Source organism: Cavia porcellus, unplaced genomic scaffold (genome assembly GCF_034190915.1).
Source record: "Cavia porcellus strain 051 isolate PalLab524CR breed Dunkin Hartley unplaced genomic scaffold, mCavPor4.1 scaffold_3, whole genome shotgun sequence".
Lineage (NCBI taxonomy): Eukaryota > Metazoa > Chordata > Mammalia > Rodentia > Caviidae > Cavia > Cavia porcellus.
In genome coordinates this window covers 49,761,080-49,781,314 of record NW_026947486.1, presented here as the reverse complement: position 1 = coordinate 49,781,314, position 20,235 = coordinate 49,761,080, and the positions used below count along the sequence as shown (strand labels likewise).

The following is a 20,235-nucleotide window of genomic DNA, read 5'->3' as shown; positions in this document are numbered from 1 at the left end:
ACTCCTGGGGCATAGGTAACCAAAATGGTTTCTTCTTTCATCCCACCACACCTATGAAAATGCAATCACTTCAGTGATTCCCGTGTCACACATTCTTTGCCTACATTTCTGAGACCTGGACATAGAGACAAGGGTGGCAAGGAGAACCTTTAGTAGGGATATAGTTTGTTGGATGCTTGACTCAGGTTGAATTATTAACAGGGGAGCTAGCCCTCAGCAATCCAAAGTCACTATCTCCTTTACACATTAAGAAGACATCTATCTACTCCTATCCCAGAAACTCTGGGTAAAGATCCACAGATAGAGCCACGATATGCAGCCAATAAAAGGTCCAGAGACCTCCACTGGATTTTCTTTCATCAGTATACTCATTCAGCTCAGGTATGACAAAGGCAGGAATGCCATCACTTTCTTATCTACCACGATCTCCAGCAGCACCAACTCTGCCCCCTTCTGTGTGGCAGAGAACAGTCTACAGTTATCATCAGTACTTAACAACCCTTCTGACCAGGTAGGCTGATACTGGATAGAGATTCCTTCCCCAATCTATTCAGCTAGGAAGTAGCAATAATGTGGGACCACAACAAGAAGGTATGTGGTAATATATATCAGTTTGAACACAAGGGCTGCCAGCTTCAAATAGAGGTGAATGGTAGGCTCTGGGTTAGGTCTAACCTTCTCCTCTACTCCCAGAGCTGTGTACTTTACACATTCTACCTGCTGCTGGGAATGACAACTCACAGGCTCTCTTGGAACCACAGCTAGCATCACTTAAGCAATAATTTGGAGTCCAGTCCCACAACCCCAGTGGGCTCCACAGAGGGTCTGGCTATTACATCATAGAGGCCACAATCAGAAGGGCATTATACCTTACTGGCTGCTACAATGGAGAGCTTCATGGCCTTCAAAACAAGATGAAGACGACCTGGAAAAAGTGATACACTTACTTTGAAACACCATGAGTCAGGCAAGCAACATGCAGCAGATGCTGCCTAACTACTGGGCACCCGCCTCATGTAACTGAATGAGTGGCAACCATTCTTTGTTGGAGGCAATCATTAGGAGGTCAGCTTTCTGGACAGTGCCAGTATCAAGCACAACCACTCAGCCCTCCCTAGCCCAACCAGTACCCTCCGTGAGTGGGTGATACGGCGGTTACAGGGGGAAAGGCCAAAACTTCAGGACCCAACAATTCAGAGGAAAAGCTGAAGATTCCTCTATATATGGTCTAACCCTGACAAAGTCTAACCTCTCTCAGTGCAGAAATCAGAGTGGAAAGAGTAGCAATTCAACAAGAAGCCTCAGCTAACTACTTTTTGGCCATGCTAGTCATTCTGAACTTGAAGAATCAAGTGTGGGAGTGAAACCTAAACCCCAAAGCAGTCTAAACTGAAATGACAAGAAGGTAAAGGCATGGTTAGAGACCCCCAAATGGTGCTTCCCTTGCCCATCCAAGTACTAGTGAGGTCCATCAGATTAGTTTACTGATGAGGTTATCTAAATGGCTCTTGGAAGGTGAAGCCTGGTTGGAGGAAGAAGGTCACTAGAGGCCTATCTGGGAAGGGTTTATCTCCCTCATTTCTTCCTTGACCCCTCTACTTTGTGCCTACTGTGCTATGCCTCTGCCTCTGATATGCCACATTACCCCAAAGCCAGCTGACTACAGAGTGAAACCTCTGTAAACTGTGAGCCAAAATAAACTTTTTTTCCCTTTAAATCATGGATAATCAAGTATTGTGTGTCCCTACTAGCAATGAGCAACTAATTAAAATAATCATTCAATTCATGTAAAAGGTAAGTAGTGTTGGGCAGTGTTGGTATCCTTAGATGAGTATTAACTCTGAATGATCCTTCAACAGGTGCCAGGTCTTCCATTAAGTGGCTAGGAAGATCCATGTCTCACACACATTGGTCAGCATTGAGCCATTACCAAACTGATGAATCTGTAAATGGAAGGGGCCATGAAGGTGACTAAAACCCTGAATCTCATAGGCTTAGTTTGCTCTCAATAGCCTCAATCTTTTGCCTACAAGTTTTAGCAAGCTTCATACCTTGTGACTGTCCCTCAGGAACATGAAATTGGCCCCATTGAAGGGACTAAAAAGAATTTTTGAGTTCTTTTGTTTTTATTTTTGGCAAGGTAGGGGTGTTGCTGCTATTTCAGTTTAACAACACTAGAAAATAAGCAATACAATATATACCATCCTATAAAAATACTTAACTATAATGTGGAAGAACCAAAACATATCTCTCATTCTAAGCATATTGCAAAACTAGTTTCTTCTTCAAAAGCCTCCAGCTAATTGTATTGGAGCCTAATATATACTGTAATAGCAATAAAAATCAAGGTTTCTTAATATAAAAGAAAATTAGCAAGGTTGATTTGCTAGAACTCTCTTTTACAGCTTTTCTTGCATTTTATAACCAAACTTTTTGTATAGAAGACTCATATGATGCTTTTCTACTGCTGTTTCTAGAGATGAGCACTGTATTTTGTTCATTGGATTATTAAAAGCAGTATTTAAAAATCCAAAAATATATTAAAACTGATGCCAGCCAGTATGCTTACCTATGTAACTCAGTAGGTTTTAAAATTACTCCATAGATATAAAGAAACAAGTTCATAGATATTTGAAGTATGCTAATGTCTGAAAAATTCCTACAAACTTATATTCTCAAAATATAGCCATATTACTTCATATAGTGCAATGATATATAAAGCATAAAATAAGTTTATAAGTATTAATTGACAAATATGATCTAGTACTCCACAGTACTGATTTACTAAGGTAGTAGCCTAAAATATTAATATCTTGTGAAGTGCCTAGATATTTGTCTTGGTCTCTTTCCTTGCCACATTCACAACTTAAAAGGAGGAAATGTTTACTTTGGCTCATGTTTTTTAGTCTATAACTGACTGGCACCAAGTCAGGAAGACATGACAGATGGGCATATCTGAGTAAAAGTTGCTGTAATCATGGCACCCAGGAAGCAGATAGTGATGGATGGATTCAGGGACAAAAACAAACTCTCAGTGAAAGGCTTCCTCTGTCTAGATCCAACTTCCCATTACCAAGTAAACTATAGTGCCCTCATAATCCAATCATTTTACACAATCCTAACCTCTGAGTGCATAAGGCTTTGGGGAGCATTATATATAAAACAAAACAGTATTCTCACTACCTTTTCTTCTCAGTAAGGTAAGATCTACCCATACATTTTTACTGACTTGACTTATTGGTGACTTATTGATCTGATTTTAATTATACTTGTGACATACTTGTCTGAATTTGAGCATGTTACTTAAACTTTTAAGAGATGTACTGTACAGTATGGAAATCATTAGCTATCAATGGTTAAATTGAAATTAGAATTAAAATTTAAAAGTCAGTTATGTTAGCCATACTCCACAGGCTCAAAAGTCATAATGTAGAGCACAGTGATAAAACAATTCCATCACCACAGAAAATTCTAGGAGAGTTCTGTTTTTGTTTTTTTTTTTGTTTTGTTTTGTTTTGTTTTGTTTTTTGTCTTTTTCATTTTTTATCGGTACCGGGAATTGAACTCATGACCGCCTGCTTGCAAGGCAGGTGCTTATGCCGCTGAGCTAAATCCCCAGCCCCAAGAGTTCTGTTTTAACTAATTTTTAAATTATACATTTGAAAAAATGGGCATACTTTTCTGTTTATGATAATCATATGGATTAAATAAGGAATTATAAGAAAATTATTTGTATTTTGTAAGAAGGAAATTAATTTTAATTTCTTCTAATTGCTGGATACAGAAGCCAAGTAGCTGGGGCTTACTTCTCATTTTTATTCTTACCTGTATTTGAGGTCATGCAGACCCTCATGAGAACTATAATAGCAGGCTCTCATGAGAATTAAATTATACCCCAAGCCGCTGCAAGAAATAGTCTTTTTAATAAATGGTGCTAGAAAACCTGGCTTTCCATGTGCTGGAGATCAAAACTAGACCCATATCTTTCAGTACGTACTAAACTAAAATCAAAATGGATCAAAGATCTAAATATTAAGATAAGAAAACTAAGTTTGCTGAAGATAGAATAGAGGTAGAACTCTTGAAGACATAGGCATGGGTAAACATTATGAACAAAATCCTGAGTTCACAGTAAGTATCGGAAAGAATCAACAACTGGGATCTCATCTGTTTTTTTTTTTTTTTTGGGGGGGGGGGTCTTTTTTCTTTTTATCGGTACCGGGGATCGAACTCACAACTGCCTGCTTGCAAGGCAGGCGCTTATGCCGCTGAGCTAAATCCCCAGCCCCTAATCTCATCTTAATAAAAAGCTTTTTCTCAGCAAAAGAAACCATGGACAGAATGAAGAAACATCCCACAGAGTGGGGAAAAATATTTTACCAGCTGCTCTTCAAAAATTAATATCTAGAATATACAAAGACCTCAAAAAACTAGAACCACTCCCAAATTAAAATATTCAATCCAAAAATGGACATCTAAAATGAATAGACACTTCTCAGCTAACGAAGTAGAAATAGCAAATAAATGAAAAAAAAGTTCACCAGTCATTCAAGAAATGCAAAATAGGACCAGAAATATAGCTCAGTGGCTTAAGTACCTGCCTGGCAAGCACAAGGTCACAAGTTCGATTCCTGGTAACAACAAAAGAAAAGAGAAATGCAAATTAAAGCAACACTGAGGTTTCATTTAACTCAAGAAAGAATAGCTACTATCAAAAAATCAACCAATAAAATGCTATGGGACTGTGGGGGAAAAAGAACCTTTCTCTGCTGTTGGGGTGAGTGTCCACAAGTACAACCATTTTGGCATTCAGTATGAAGATTACTCAAAAAACTAAAACTAGAGGTTCCACTTGACCCAGCTATTCCTTTTCTTGGCATCTTCCCAAAAGAATTAAAAGCACCATACCACAGTTATATAAGCATACCCATGTTTATAGCAGTATAGTACATAATAGCTAAATCTTGGAAACAGCACAAATGTCCATCAACGAATAAATAAGGAAGATGTATTTTTATACAGTAGAGTAGTACTCTGCAATAGAGAAGGATATACTTTAGACATTTCTAGGTAAATGGATGCACCTTGAAACCACACTCTTAAGTGAAATACATTGGACACACAAATTTAAATATCACATTCTTTCTGTGGTATGAGAAACTGAAAGGGTAAATAAAGACCAAAATGTAGAACAGATATTGTGAAGCAGGAAGAAAATGTTCAAATGGGAAGAGGAACAAGACAAAGAACAAGAGAAAGGAAAGGAAATGTCTGTTCACAAGTTTTTCCTCATTATCTAACCCCAAAAGCTAGATTTTTCTCCCAATCCCAAATTCTGATAAAGTGACATTCTTTCCGGGTTGATTCTACCTTCAAATGAGCGTGCTGCAGAACATGCAGAGCCACAACCTGATCATATTTTTTATGTCTCTTCAAAAGTTAATTTATCTCTCATTTTTAGTTTAAGTAACTGCTGTTACTAAAGTGACTATACTTTTGCTCAAATTGAAGCTTAATGGAATTATAATTCAAGATATTTTGTAAAGATGATTTAAATATGAAAAATACTGATCATAGGTGATCTAGTTTTTATAAGAAAATATTTTGACTTAAAACTGTTTGTAACTGCAATATATAATAATGACTTTCACGTCAAAATTATAAACATTTCAAATCAATGGGAAATAAAAATTGGCTCTCGAAAACATAACAGAGGCTAGAAAAAAATTCTGTCATAATTGGAATTTAAAAATAGCAAAAATAAAGAAACACCATATAATGTTCACTTCCATAAGACTTATTACTCCCTTGTGCTTCTATAATCAAAGTTGATTCCTCTTGTTTGCATTTGCAGCAGTTGTGTTATGTAAAGTACCAGTGAATCAACTGCTGCTCCTGAGGAAAATACAATGTTAGTTTCCTGCTATTCTTTGTTATGTTATTTACATTTTCAACAACCAATCAATATATACCATTGTTTCATGTTTGCTTATGTTTTGAGACAACTTACTATATTTTATAAACAACTCATTTATGGCCAACAGCCCTATGAATCATGCCTAAATGAAGCCTACTGACACACATAGTTCTGTGGAGGCACAGCACACTTTCTAGGTAACACTTCAGCACTATGTTTGGAAGCTATTCAATAGCAAAATCACCAAAAGAGAGGAGGCAAAAAAATGTGACAAATGTGACACTAACTAGACTAGGACACCTATTCACAACATGCAATCTAAACAAAAAGTTAGAGCACTGCCCTTACTGGACCGTACATAAGAATTTAATATTGGAAGACGCAAATCAAATGTTTTGCTGTTCTATGTGTGATCATGAATAATTAAGAAAGCACCAGGAATATTGATTTTGGAGTCACGAATACATTTTAGTCAGTAGGCAAATTCACAAATAATGAAATAGAACAATAAAGACTGCTTATAATAAATTAGGGAGGTTTCTTTAAAAGCAGTGTAGAACATACACTAATGTTGTATCACTTATTGGCCTGATGAACATTGTATGTTTTCTTTATTAACAGATTTGAAATTTAAAATTTTCTTCTGTAAGAAATTTTTATTACTTATTTTTAAAGAGCATATATTTACCATAAACAGTTTTAATCATTAGTTTTGCTTTATGATACATCACCATGTAGCAAAAACTATTTTATTATATCGTCTTGTAATAACTACGAAACAAAATTAAATTTTAACTTAAAGTTTTAAAGATGAATCCTAAAAGCTAAAAGGAAAATGAAATAAACAAATCATATGGAGGCAATCATGAGGCAAACAATTCAAAATAAATTTACAAACAAGTAAATAAGTAACCATTCCCAATGGGCAAAGAAAAAAAATTTAAAGTATTACAAATATAGTCATACCTCAGTACCCTTTGCATCAAAACTCATAAAACTCTATAGTTGTCACATCTTGACCAAAAAAAAAAGAAAGTTTGGTACTAGATGCTTACATAAGATTCATGACAGCTGGCGAATGGTACATATAACCCCTACATATTCATTGTTACTGTCTTATATTTTTGTGCATTTCAAGTATTCATCATGGGTCACAAAGTAAAAAGCTAACATTAGCTCAATAAAATGTGAAAGTTCTGGGGAAGGTTTGCAAATTATTTCTAATTACATTATTTCTTATAAAGATTTTTGTGTGATACTCATAAGTTTTAGTACTTGACATGCGGTCAAGAATAAATTAAAAATTAGTACTAAAGTATGACTATTTTTAATAAGCATATCAGTCATATTGGTGGCAGTGTTGGCATTTTATTATAAATTTTTTGTGAATATAAGAAGAATAGGAAAAATTAAATATATTGATATATTAAGGCCTGGTATTTTCACTGAGAAAAGTATGTTAAGACTGATGAAAGTTAAAAAAAAAATCTATAGTCTGAATTTGAATCAGAATTACCAGTTATGGGGCTGAGGATTTAGCTCAGCAGCGTAAGTGCCTGCCTTGCAAGTGCAGTCGTGAGTTCGATCCCTGGTACCGATTAAAAAAAAAAGCCCAGAATTTGAGCTCATGAAATAGGTAAGTCATAAAAACATGTTAAAACATTCCATTAACCAGGCATGGTAGCACACACCTGTAATCTCAGCATTTGGGAGATTGAGGCAGAGGATCATTTCAAATTGGAGACCAGCCTGGGATACAAAATGAGTTCAAGATCAGCCTGAACTGCATACCAAGATGCTGTCTCAAAAAAGATCCAAAAAAAAAAAAAGGGAGAGTCCATTAAATCCCACATGCAAATTTAAGAATTTAGAATGACAAGATCCAAATTTTTCAACAAATAAATTAATGCAAAGTAATAGAAGAAGCAAGAGATTAAGAAAGTTACTATCAATAAATTTCAATGTATAGACAACACATGGATACAAAATTTAAAATAAACTTTTAAACATTATGATACATGGAGGAATATTTTAACACTGACTGGATATTTGATGTTAAGCAATTATTGTCAATTTTTAGGTTTGATAATAATTTTGTGTTTTTTAAAGAGTTCCAATTTGTTAAAAAAAAACACTAATTTTTTGACATAATATGTTCAATATGCTTCAAAATAATTCAGGGAGAGGAGTATAAAGGAAACAAGATTGGCTAAAGCTTGAAATTGTTGAAGCTACCATAATATATTCACATTGTTCTATAAATGTATGAAATTTTCAACATCTTTTTAATCCTCTGACATTTAGGAAAAATCTTCATTGCAATTTTTCAATAGTTTTTTTGGGGATTTGTTTGTTTGTTTATTTGTTTTGACACTACTGAGGTTCAAACCCGGGTCTCATATATGCCTACTGTACCACTAAGCTACAATCTCAGCCCTTCCTTTTTTTTTTTTTTTTTTTGTACTTGGGATCAGACTCTCCACCTGGTGCCTGACAGGCAGGGGTTTATGCCACTGAGCTAAATCTTCAGCCCCAGCTCTTCCTTGGATTTTGCTAAATTGTTCAAACTGGTTTCGAAATTGTGATCCTTCTGCTTCAGCCTCCAAATAGCTGGGACTGCAGGCTTGTGCCATATACCACAGACAGCCTCAATAGCACTTTTACTTAAAAGAAAAAAAAGAGTTTGTTGAAAATACAGATACATGGCAGTAACAAAAGAAAGCACTCTAGTAGTAATATCCTCAACATTCTACCATTACTTTATTCTCAAGTGCCAAAATGAAATAGGGTATTTTTTTAATTTTATAACTTTATTTTATGGAAAAAAGGTAAAACAAATTTTCATAACCAAATAATGGAAAAATTTTAAGACAGGGTCTTGCTATCTATGTAGCCCAGGCTGGCCTCAAACTCACAGTGATCCTCCTGCCTCAGCTTCTCAAGTCCTGGTGGCATGTGCCACCACTCCCCGCCAGTAGCTTATTATTTATATCTCGTATTTACTCCTTTTTATTCTTTCACTCAAAAAAACCACTCTGTAAAATTATATATAAGTTCTGGCGTTACAAAGATGATTACAGTATGATCATGTTCTGAGAGTCACAACTTTTAGATTTAGAGTTAAACCTGGAATCACACTCCTGGGGGAGTGACATGGAGATGGGCAACCAGTTGAATTTAGTCAGATTAACTTGTGAAGGAGAGAAAACTAGAAAAGTGATTGTGCATTTCCTCAGAGATTGGAGTTAGGAGAGGAAGAAGCATGTCTTTATGTCTACATCTCTAGCAGTGGCTAATTTTTTATTTAAAGAATTAGGGAAAAGTGAATAACTTATAAGCCTTATTAGCATAACTACAAAACTTAATGGTATTGCTGTTGGATACTGTGTTATTCCATCTAGTGGATATTTACTATAAGTGAATAGAAAGTCAATGTTTGGTTTACTTTTGTATTCATCCTATAGTTACAGATCTTTTTTCTATGGACGTATGGTACTTTATTGGTCACTAGGGTTTGTCAGTATTCATTATGCATTTGATGCTACAAATGATGCTGATTTATTAATAAAGCCAAGGTGACAAAGCTGTTGTTACTAACTGGTTTTCTTGAGATGTCAATATCTGGATTGACTTGGGGTTATTTACAGTACTGTGGGCCATTCCTGGAAAACTGGGTACTGGACCAAATATGTTGCATCACAAGTAAACAGAGATGGTTGGATTCTGGAACAGAGGCAAAGGCCAATAGTATCCACACTCAGAGGTCAGTACTGAAAAGTAAACATTAACTAAAGAGGTTTCCATATAAACAAAGATTACAATAAAGTCAACTCACAAGCTTCAACACAGAGAGAGAGAGAGAGAGAGAGAGAGAGAGAGAGAGAGAGAGAGAGAAAGAGAGAGAAGCCAGTTGCCCTTCCCGTAAGTCAGTAGAAGCCATGCAAAGTCTGGGAGGAGTACAAGAAGCCATTTTGCCCTTCCTTCCTTAAGCAGCACAAATTATGCAGGACCCAGGAATAGAGAAGTCAGCTCACCCTTCCCATGAGTCAGCAGAACCCAAGTGTAACCCAGGAAGAAAGAAGCCAGTTTTGCCCTTCCCATGAGTCAGCAGAAGCCATGCTGGATCTGGGAGGAGTACAACAAGAAGCCATTTATTTCATTCTTCCCATAAACCACACAAACCATGCATGGCCCAAGAAGAGAGAAGCCAGTTTGCCTTTCCCATGATTCAGCAGAAGACACGCTGGGTCTAGGGGGAATATAACAAGAAGCCAATTTGCCCTTCTTATAGGCTGCACAAACCATGTGGGACCCAGGAAGAGAAAAGTCAATTCTTTCTTCCCACAAGCCAACCGCACATGGGCTGAGAATCAAGGACCCACCCGCCAAAAGCAACCAGCTGATTCAGAGCACAGGTAGAGTTGATAGCAACTGAAGTTTAAAAACAACTAAATTGTTTGACTGACTTTTTAGGTCTAAAGTGGGTAGTCTGAGCATCTGTTAGGTGGATAACAGTATGCAACATAACAAATATGGGGATTTTCTTTTGTCTTGTTTTTTAAATCCAATATGGTTTTAATTTGTTCCAATTTATTGTTTCACTTTATTTTATGTTCTGTTTTGATTGGTTTTACTCTTTTATTTTATTTGATTTTACTATATCTGATGGTATGGGCAACTATTATGAAGGTTACAAGATATACTATGATTTCAATCATTGATTTCCTGTTATCCTGTTTTGAAGTTCTGTACTGCACTCACTGTTTTGTTTTGATTGGCTTTATTTTCTTTGGTTTTATTCTCTTTAAAATAAAAAAAGCAAAAACACAAATAAATAAATACAAAAAAATAGGAACATGAGAAGGTAAACCAAGAAAATGACTCCAAAAACTCCCAACTCCTGCAGGCTGATCCATGTGTCAGTATATGAAAACAAGCAAAAAGCTACATGCGCAAATTATTCAAAATGATATCCAGAGAGATAAAAAAACATGAAGAAGTCATTTGGTAAGGTCACAGTAATTATTATATATATATATATATATATATATATATATATATATATATGTGTGTGTGTGTGTGTGTGTGTGTGTGTGTATAAAATAAGATATTAGGTCAAATAAAATGATTAATGAATCTAAGACAAAACTAAAAACATAAAACTAAACAAGATGAAATAAATGCATGATCAGCATAGAAAAGCAATAAAGTTCACAAAAGGGCTACAAATAGAAAAATCAGAATATTAAAAATTCTACTTAAAATACACGCAGCAGAAGTGACCAATGTGAGAATAGTGAAGAAATTAGAAGATAAGGCTGTAGTTGATGATAAATGAAAGCCTAAAAATAACGAGTCATAAAATATGTATCCAAAAGCTTCCAAATGATGCAAAGAAGACTACTATAAGATTTGATGGAATTCATTAAAACTCATAAGATATCACAAACGACATTAAAAAAAAAAACCTTCTACTGGAATAATAGCAGAAAATTTTCCCAATAAGGTAAAAGAATATAAAGCAGATAACTGAGGCATATAAAACTCCAAAGGATCACAATCAGAAAAATGTCCCCTCCACAACACATCATAGTCAAAATCCTGGAAGTCCAACTCAAGAACAGAATCTTCATAGTAGTTAGTGTAAAGCAATGAATCACTTACAGAGAACAACCCATTAGCAGTACAGTACTCTTCTTAATGCTATCCTTAAAGACCAAAAGAGCTCACAGTGAAGCATTTTAAGTCCTAAAAGAAAACATTTTTTAACCCAGAGTAACATATTTGCAATACTGTCTTTTGAAACTGATAGAAAAATATACTTTCATGATAAACAGCACATAAAGAATTCATGATTGCCAAATCAGCACTTAAAAAAATTCTTAAGGCTACTGTAAAAAGACATAATGAAGCAAACAATCATAAAAGTTCTAATAGAATCAATATACCATGCAGGATGAGTGGTTAAACAGAAGGAAAATCTAGGAAATCAGTAGAAACAAAATGGGGAAATGATAGGAATATGTCAGTACCTATCAGTAACAACTCTCAGTGTGCATGATTTCAACTCCCCAGTCAAAAGACAGACCAGAAAAATAGATCAAAAAAAGAAACCAATATATACTGCATACAAGAAAATCATTTAATCCAAGAATACTGAATTAGACAAAAAAAATCAAAGAATAAAAAACAATATTCTATGCAACAGAAACTCAATAAATAAATACCAAAAGCTATTCTATATAGACAGATTGGACTTCAAAGTGAAACTGATAAAAAAGAGGCAAAGAAGGTTACTATAGGTTGGTGACAGGAACATAAACAGGAAGTGACAGCAATTATTAACATATATGCACCAAAAAACAGTGCACTCAACATCACAAAACAAGTAGTATTGGACATAAAATATTAGATACACATAATTACAGTGGGTTGCCACAATGCCACACTCTCACAAATAGATCAACTGGAAAAAAAATTAAACAAATATCAAAAGTTGAGGGCCAGGGATATCACTCAGCTGCACAGTGCATGCCTGGCAAGTGTGAGGTTATAAGTTCGATCCCTGGTACTGAAACAAAACAACAACAACAAAAAGAAATATCAGAATTGAACAAAACTTTCAAACAAATGAATTTTATATGTAACTAGACAGACATAGATACATAGAGTTAGTTCTACCCTACAACATAATACATTCTGTTTAGCAGTATATAAAACTTTTACACCATATTCTAGACAAAAAAGCAAGATTAAGCATGAAAAAATAACTGAAATTGTACCATGCATGTCACCAGATCACAGTGCCATGAAGAATTCAAAAAAAAAAAAAAAAAACCCACAGGAAATATACAAATCCATGGAAAAAAACAATACACTCCTAAGTAACCAATGGGTACAGAAGACACCAAAAAAGAAATATTACATTTATTGAACTAATTGTCAATATCAATGCAACATAACAGAATTTATGGGACCCAAGAAAGTAGTCCTATAAGGGAAATTTAGAGCTATAAATGTGCACATCACAAAACCAGAGCGATCCCAAATAAAGACCCTATCAATATACTTTTATGTACTAAAAAATCAAGAATAACCCAAACCCAAAGCTATTATAGGGAAGGAAGCTATAAAGAACAGAGAAGAAATCAATGTAATTAATATATTTTAAAAAGCAATACAAAGAACTAATGACTTAGAGAGTTGATTATTTGAAATAAACAAAATTTAAAAACTCTTAGCCAAACTAAAAAAAGTAGAAAAATAACCCAAAGCAATGAAATTATAAATGAAAAAGGTGAGATCACAATGGAGACTATCAAAATCAAAAATATTATTGACCACTTCCTAAACCTACATGCCAGAATACTGGAGAATTCAAGAAAAATGGATAGATTCCTAGATGCATTTGAATTACCAAAACTGAATCAAGATTTTAAAATCCTAAATAACCCATTAACAGAGAGAGAAATTAAAGCAGTATTATAAAACCTACTAACTAAAAATAACCCAGGTCCAGACAGGTTCGTTGGTAAATTCTACAAAATCTTTAGGGAAGTTATAACATTAATACTCCTCAAGCTTTCTAATGAAGTTGAAAGGGAAGAACTACAACCAAACTTACTCCTAGAGAGCAAGAACTACTTTGAGTCCAAAACCAGACACAGATTAAACTAAAACCAATCTCTTTAAAGAATATATGGAAAAACCCTGAACAAAGCACTGGGAAACAGTATGCAATGATTCATCAAAAAGATTATACATTATGACAAAGAAAGTTTCATTCCACGGATTCAAGTATGGCTCAACATATGCAAATCAATAAATGTAACACATCATGTGAACAGAAACGAAGATAAAATTGGCATGAGCATCTCATAAAAGCAGAAGTATTTGACAAAATCCAATATGCTTTAATGATTAAAAACACTGAAGAAAATGAATATAGAAGACCATTTCTCAATCTAGTAAAAACTATGACAAACCTACTGCCAACATTATATTAAATGAGGAAAAATAGAGCTTTTCCTCTAATACTAGGAATAAGTCAAGGATATTGTACAGTATCACCACTTCTGTTAGATATAATACTCAAAATATTAGCAAAAGAAAATGCACAAGAAAAAGGAATGAAAGAGGTATTATAGAAACGAAACAAGTCAAATAATCAGTGTTTGCAGAAGATGTTATCCTCAACATAGAAAACTCAAAGACTTTCACCAAAAAAGCCTCTTAAATTAATGACCAAGTTCATCAATATAGCAGGATACACAATTAACATGTCAAAAAAAAAAAAAAAAAAAAAAACTAACAGGGTTCCAACCCACCAATAATGAATGCACTGAAAAATAATTTAGGAAAAAATACCATTCTCAATAGCACTGAGAAACATTAAATAGTTAGGTATTGTCCTCAGGAAGCAAAATACATCTATAATGAAAACCGCAGTACTCTGAAAAAGGAAACTGAAGAGCACATCAGAAAATGAAAAAATATCCCCTGTTCCTGCATAGGCAGAAACAATATAGTGAAAATGATTACATTTTCAAAATTGATTTATAGATTTAACACAGTCTAAATTAAAATTCCAACAGCATTTTTCATAGTACTGGAGAAAACAATCCTAAAATTCATACAGATGAAACTCAGAAAAGCAAAGGCAATCTTGAACAAGATGGGAGATATCGCAATCCTAAACCTGAAATTACGTTACAAAGCTGCTGTGATACAAATGCAATAGTTTTAGGGGGAAAAAAAGCACCACAAACATGAGAAACAGTGAAATATAATACAGGATGAAGAAAAAGCTGAAAGCATACTCTGCAATTTGAACACTGACAAAAGAGCTAAAATATACACTGGAAAAAATATTTAATAAATACTGGTGAGAAAACTGGTTATCTACACGCAGAAGGTTGAATTGAGACCCATACCTCTCACCACTCACTAAGCTAAATGTTAAAAGAGAAACACTTAACTTGCTGGAAGACAAAATGGGTAAAACTCTTGAGAACAGACAGATTCAAGGACTTTCTAGACAACTGAATAGGAAATAATTCTGAGAATCAATAAATGGAATCATATAAAATTAAAAAGCTTCTGCACAGCAAGAAGAAAATAACCAACAAAGGGAAAAAGATAACCTACAAATGGGAAATAGTTTTTATTAGCCATTCCTCAGAGGACTTATATCTAGAATATATAAACAACTCAAAAAGTCACATACACCTCAAATATCCAATCAAAATTCAAGCAAGTAAAATGAAGACAATTCACACAAATAGAAATGGTCAATAATGAAGAAATGTTCAATGTCACTGACAATTAGAGAAACACAAATAAAAACAACACTGAGATTTAATCTTTCTCTGGAAAAAAAACAGCCATCATTAAGTATTCAAATAAAATCTGGGCACGATGGGAGGATCACCAAGAGTTTGAGGCCAGCCTGGGCTACATAGTGAGTTCAAGGCCAGCCTGAACTGCATAGGGAGACCCTGTCTCAAAAAACAAACAAACAAAAAAAGAATTCAAATAATAACAATGCTGGTGAGACTGCTGGGGAAAAGTAACCCTTCTACAATGTTGATGGAAATATAAACATATGCAACCACTATGGATAGCATTGTGGAGATTCCTCACAAATCTTAAACAAAAAATTCCATTTCACCCACCTATTATTACCCTTCTGAGTATCTTCTTAAAAGAGACAAATACATATAGTAATACATGCCTGCCCATGTTTATACCAGCACAATTCATAATAGCTAAATCTTAGAAGCAGCCTACAAGTCCATCAGCAGATGAACGGGTACAGAAAAAGTGGTATTTACACATACTCTGCCACAAAATGGATAAATTTGAGTCATCTGTATGAAAATGGATTCACCTTAAGACCATAATGTTAAGTGAAGTAAATCAGACACATAATTTAAATATCACTTATATGATGTTTCTCTTATATGAAAATTCCAAAGTACAAATAAATACAGGACAGATATAGTAAGAGGAAGCATGGAGTTACATCTTCCTAAAAGAGAAAGTAGATAAAGAAGTGAAGAAAGAGGAGAGGGATAAGAAATGAAAAACTAAATCAATATATGTACATGTGTATATATACATGTAGCAACTGCACACAAGGAATGTAAACATTACATGTTATGAATGTGTACTAATAAAACAAAAGATATTTGAACACTTGTTTTGCAAATTCTACTGTAACCTTGCTATAGAGACATATGTTCAAGTATAAATTGAATGTGAAATAAATGAGAAAAAAATTCTGGAAGAAAAGATATTTCCTCCAATGACAACAAGTTGTCAAAAGAAATTTTCCCCAATGACAACAAGCTATCAAAATTTATTTAAAAATATACACAGCAAGATTAGAAAGAGTTATTTTTTGTCTTGAGGAATTTTGTGGAACTTGTCTCCACAAATTATGTTTACTTTAAAACAAAGTACAAGGCATAGTAGCCATCTAGAGAGTCATAAAATCTGGAAAGTGGGCAAAGAAACTAGACCTCATATTTCAAATTATCTTGTGACCAAAAATTGTCTTTGAACATCCAGTAACCAATTGAAACAGAAGAAACAAAACCTTGACTATTCCAGTACAGGCAAAGGTATTCCAACTGGCTAGTTAGTTATATTTATAAAGTATGGCAAAAGTAAAAAACCAACTGAAATAGTAATCAACTGAAACAGAAGAAACAAAGCTTAAGTATTATAGTACAGGTATTTCAAATGGCTAGTTAGTTATGTTTATAAAGGACTAAAATATGGCAAAAGTGAAAAAAAAAACAAACAAAGTATGCAAGATAGTAGCACAGGCATGTTACAGCTGAAAGGAAAAGAGCAGCCAGTGAAGTTACAAACAGATGATACGACAGATCTGCAACATGACAGTGATATAATGCTGTGTTACGCTTTACTATAATGCGCTTGAAAACATGGGTTCTTCAAAGACAAGAATCTACATCTAAGGAGTTCTTACAAAAGCCCAGGTGCTTTATACACCTGAAATCATTAATGTTTTCAAAATAATCTCTATAGGTTGTATCATCCATGACACTTTTGGTAAAAGTTTTGGAACTGCCAACTGAAACTGCCTTCAATAGTATAAAGAACTTACTCTCCACATAGCAGAGAGTCTAGAAGTAGGCAGAACTTTAAGATAGGTTGATCAAGAACTTAGGTTCTCCTGTCTTTCTGTTCTGTTGCCCACATTCAAAATATCATTTGAAATGGTGTGCAGGTTTTCATATCTTGAAAATTAAATACTGTATTAAGAAACACTAAGAGAAAGGAATAACCTGTAACATATCTGCAAAAAATGAAATGAATGTGCTTACAAAATACTACCTGTGGTCTAATAATCCATTAGTAATACAACATAGTTCTGTTGAATGCTTACTGTGCATTGGAAAGTATTTTATGTTAATAGCACAGAAAGCAGTATTTTGAATAGTAAGTAAAAAGTCACAAATACCAGCAGTAAATTTTGGAGGGCAGAAAAACAACATAGAAAATACTGCCTTTTTTGTTCTGATCATGTTACACTACTCACAAATCCAAGTATGTGTGTGTGTGTGTGCGTGCGTGTGTGTGTGTGTGTGTGTGTGTGTGTATTTCGTTTCACATTTATGGGACAAAAGCCAATACCAAAAAAAAAAAAAACTTGAAAGGCAGTATTTCCTAAGGCCATTTCTGGGATTCAATATCCATTCACATTCCCTACCTATATTCACGCATTCATTTAGATAGTAACTATAGCATATTACAGTTGGCAAATTTAAACACTGAAGACAGTGAGTGATGAAGAATGGACTCGATTCTCTGGTTTAAAACGGATGGGAATTACATGGTGTATCTGAAATGTAATTTCAATCAAAATTAGAGCTACAGCGCTTACAAGTCCAACCTTATGTTGGTCAGAACAAATAACAGCCCAGCTCTATGTAGCTATATTATTAAATTACAGAACAGTAACTACAGCATTTTGAGCACTGAGTACTTCAACTAAAACATATGAAAAAATATTTTGGGAATTCTGAACATTTTCATGACCTAAGAAGTATGATACAATAATCACTAACACTTAACGGGTATCAAAAGTTCATCGCAGGGCCATGGATATAGCTCAGTGGTACAAGCACCTACCTGGCAAGCACAAGGTCCTGCATTCGATTCCTGGTACAAAAAGAAAAGTTCACCACAGATATATAAAAACCCAAGGTGGAGAAAACTAACAATAAAAAGTACAATTAAATATTATTAAATTTCTCCTGAAATAGCACAGAAGAGTGACACAATTCAACTATAGTCAATTTACGGTAAACAGCATCAAACACTAAATATTGTCAAAATCAGTAGTTGAACTAAAAAAAGCCCTGTCCTTTTATACATACATATGCACACATGCACACATTATAACACAGGAAAACTTGATTCTCTACCTTGTGAAATGTGAGAGAGGTATACTGAGAATATTTCTTTACTTAAAAAGGAAAAAATAATACATTAAAATAATTTTCAAACTGTTGTAAGTTTATAATTTTTATAACTATTGATATATCTTTGTATTATATAATTTCATTCATCTTGGGGAATTGATATATATGCATATCACATCTCTGTTGCTCTTACTGACCCTTACCCCCAATTTTACTCCACCTTCTCCAGATCACCTTCATATCTGCAGACTATCACTTAGTTTCATACCATATCTTCTATTTGATTCATTAAATTATTTTTATTTTAGGTTTTTCACATGATAGAAAACATGTTGTATTTATCTTTGCTTTGTCTGTTTTATCTCAGTTAGAATTATGGTCTCAAGATCTATCAAGAGAGGACCTCGCAGCACCGGCGAACTTCAGCCAGAGGAGTGCACGGATACAGCCTAGACAGGGCCTCTCCTGCGACTTTGCCTTCTCTGCAGACTACCTCACAGCACACAGCCAGAGGCATGCACAGGGCAGCCTAGACCCAGGCTGTGCTGCAAATCCCATCATCTCTGCAGAGGACCTTGCAGAACCAGGGAACTCCAGCCAGAGCTCCCATCCTTTCTCCCAGAATTTTGGAATACAGCGGATTAACTGTGCTAGCTTAAGGGGAGATTCAGTAACGGCCTCAACCAAAAGGAAGATCTAGGCAGGCTCCAGTCAGTGTGGTGAGTATGTCCCTAAAGTAGAGGTGTACAGTAGGTAAATAGGCCAGTAGTAAAGCTCCCTCCAACTAACTGTACCACCTTGGTGAGTCTGATAAGAGTGTGGGTGACTCCTTCCTGCATACAGAAAACATCAGAGTGAGGAGTGTGTCAATAATGACTCCCCCAAGTTGGAGAAAATCAAAAGAGCTTATGAGACATACAGGCACACAATAAGGACACAGTAGAGCCTCAGCCAACACAAATACTATAGACAGGGAGATGTGGTGACCTGGAATAACCTGAAGATAAAGTAATAATTGGAAATAAAAGTTGACCTACATCATTACAACTAGGCTTGAAAGCCCAGAAAAAAATATAGAACACACCTAACAGACCCTGAAGTGGGAAGTCAGGTGACTGGCCCACCTATTCATTGTGGGACCCAGCAAGTGGACAAACATCAACCTTACATCAACCTAATGCCAAGATACACACTATCAACAGTTATCACTAGTGGGATTGAAGGACCACATATTAACTCAAAAGGGGGAAATGGAAAAGCAAAATGCAATCACAAACATCTAGTCCACCAGGAGCAAGTACAGGAAACATTGAAATAGAGGTCTTCAAAAGTAACACACTGGAAATCTCTGAGAAGCTAGCGAGCGAAATAAAAACAACTCCATGAGGCTACAGAGGAAATCAAATTAGAAGTACTCACCCATGTAAAGACAGAAATAACCTTAGTAAAGGAGTTGCTGAGCACAGCTATAGAAGAAATAGAGAAAAAAGTACAGGAGTATGGGAAACTGACTGAAACCTTCAATGAACAATATGGAAAACAAGCAGAATTTATGAAACAAACTCAGAGACATCCAAGAAATAAAAAATTCTATTTAAAGCTGTCAAAACTGTTTAAATGAAGCTGAGGAAAGGATTTGAGACCCTGAGGACAGGATCACAATTAGTGATCATGAAAGGATACAACTTTTAAAAAAACACAGTGGCATGAATTGACAATCCAGCAGCTTCAAGATGATGCCAAGAGAAAATGTAACCTGCTTTTTTATGATAGAATTATTATAGCTGAGCCAACTTACTAGCTTTTCTATACTATGTAAATAAAAGAATATGTATATTGAAAAAGAAAACATACTTAAACAGA

At 34.7% G+C, this 20,235-nt stretch overlaps 1 protein-coding gene across 7 annotated transcripts in view; it reads right to left on the bottom strand.

Moving 5' to 3' along the window:
• Positions 1-20,235, bottom strand: part of Apool (apolipoprotein O like) — a 110,758-nt gene that overhangs the window by 67,734 nt on the left and 22,789 nt on the right. For 4 of the 7 annotated variants that reach the window (XM_063246140.1, XM_063246146.1, XM_063246144.1 and 1 more), the window contains exon 1: positions 870-914. The exons of the other annotated variants lie outside the window; for them this stretch is intronic. In XM_063246140.1, the coding sequence (XP_063102210.1) occupies positions 870-899 (30 nt within the window). In that variant the 5' untranslated portion in view covers positions 900-914. Of the gene's footprint in view, positions 1-869; positions 915-20,235 lie in introns of those variants that run through there. 7 annotated transcript variants of the gene reach the window in all.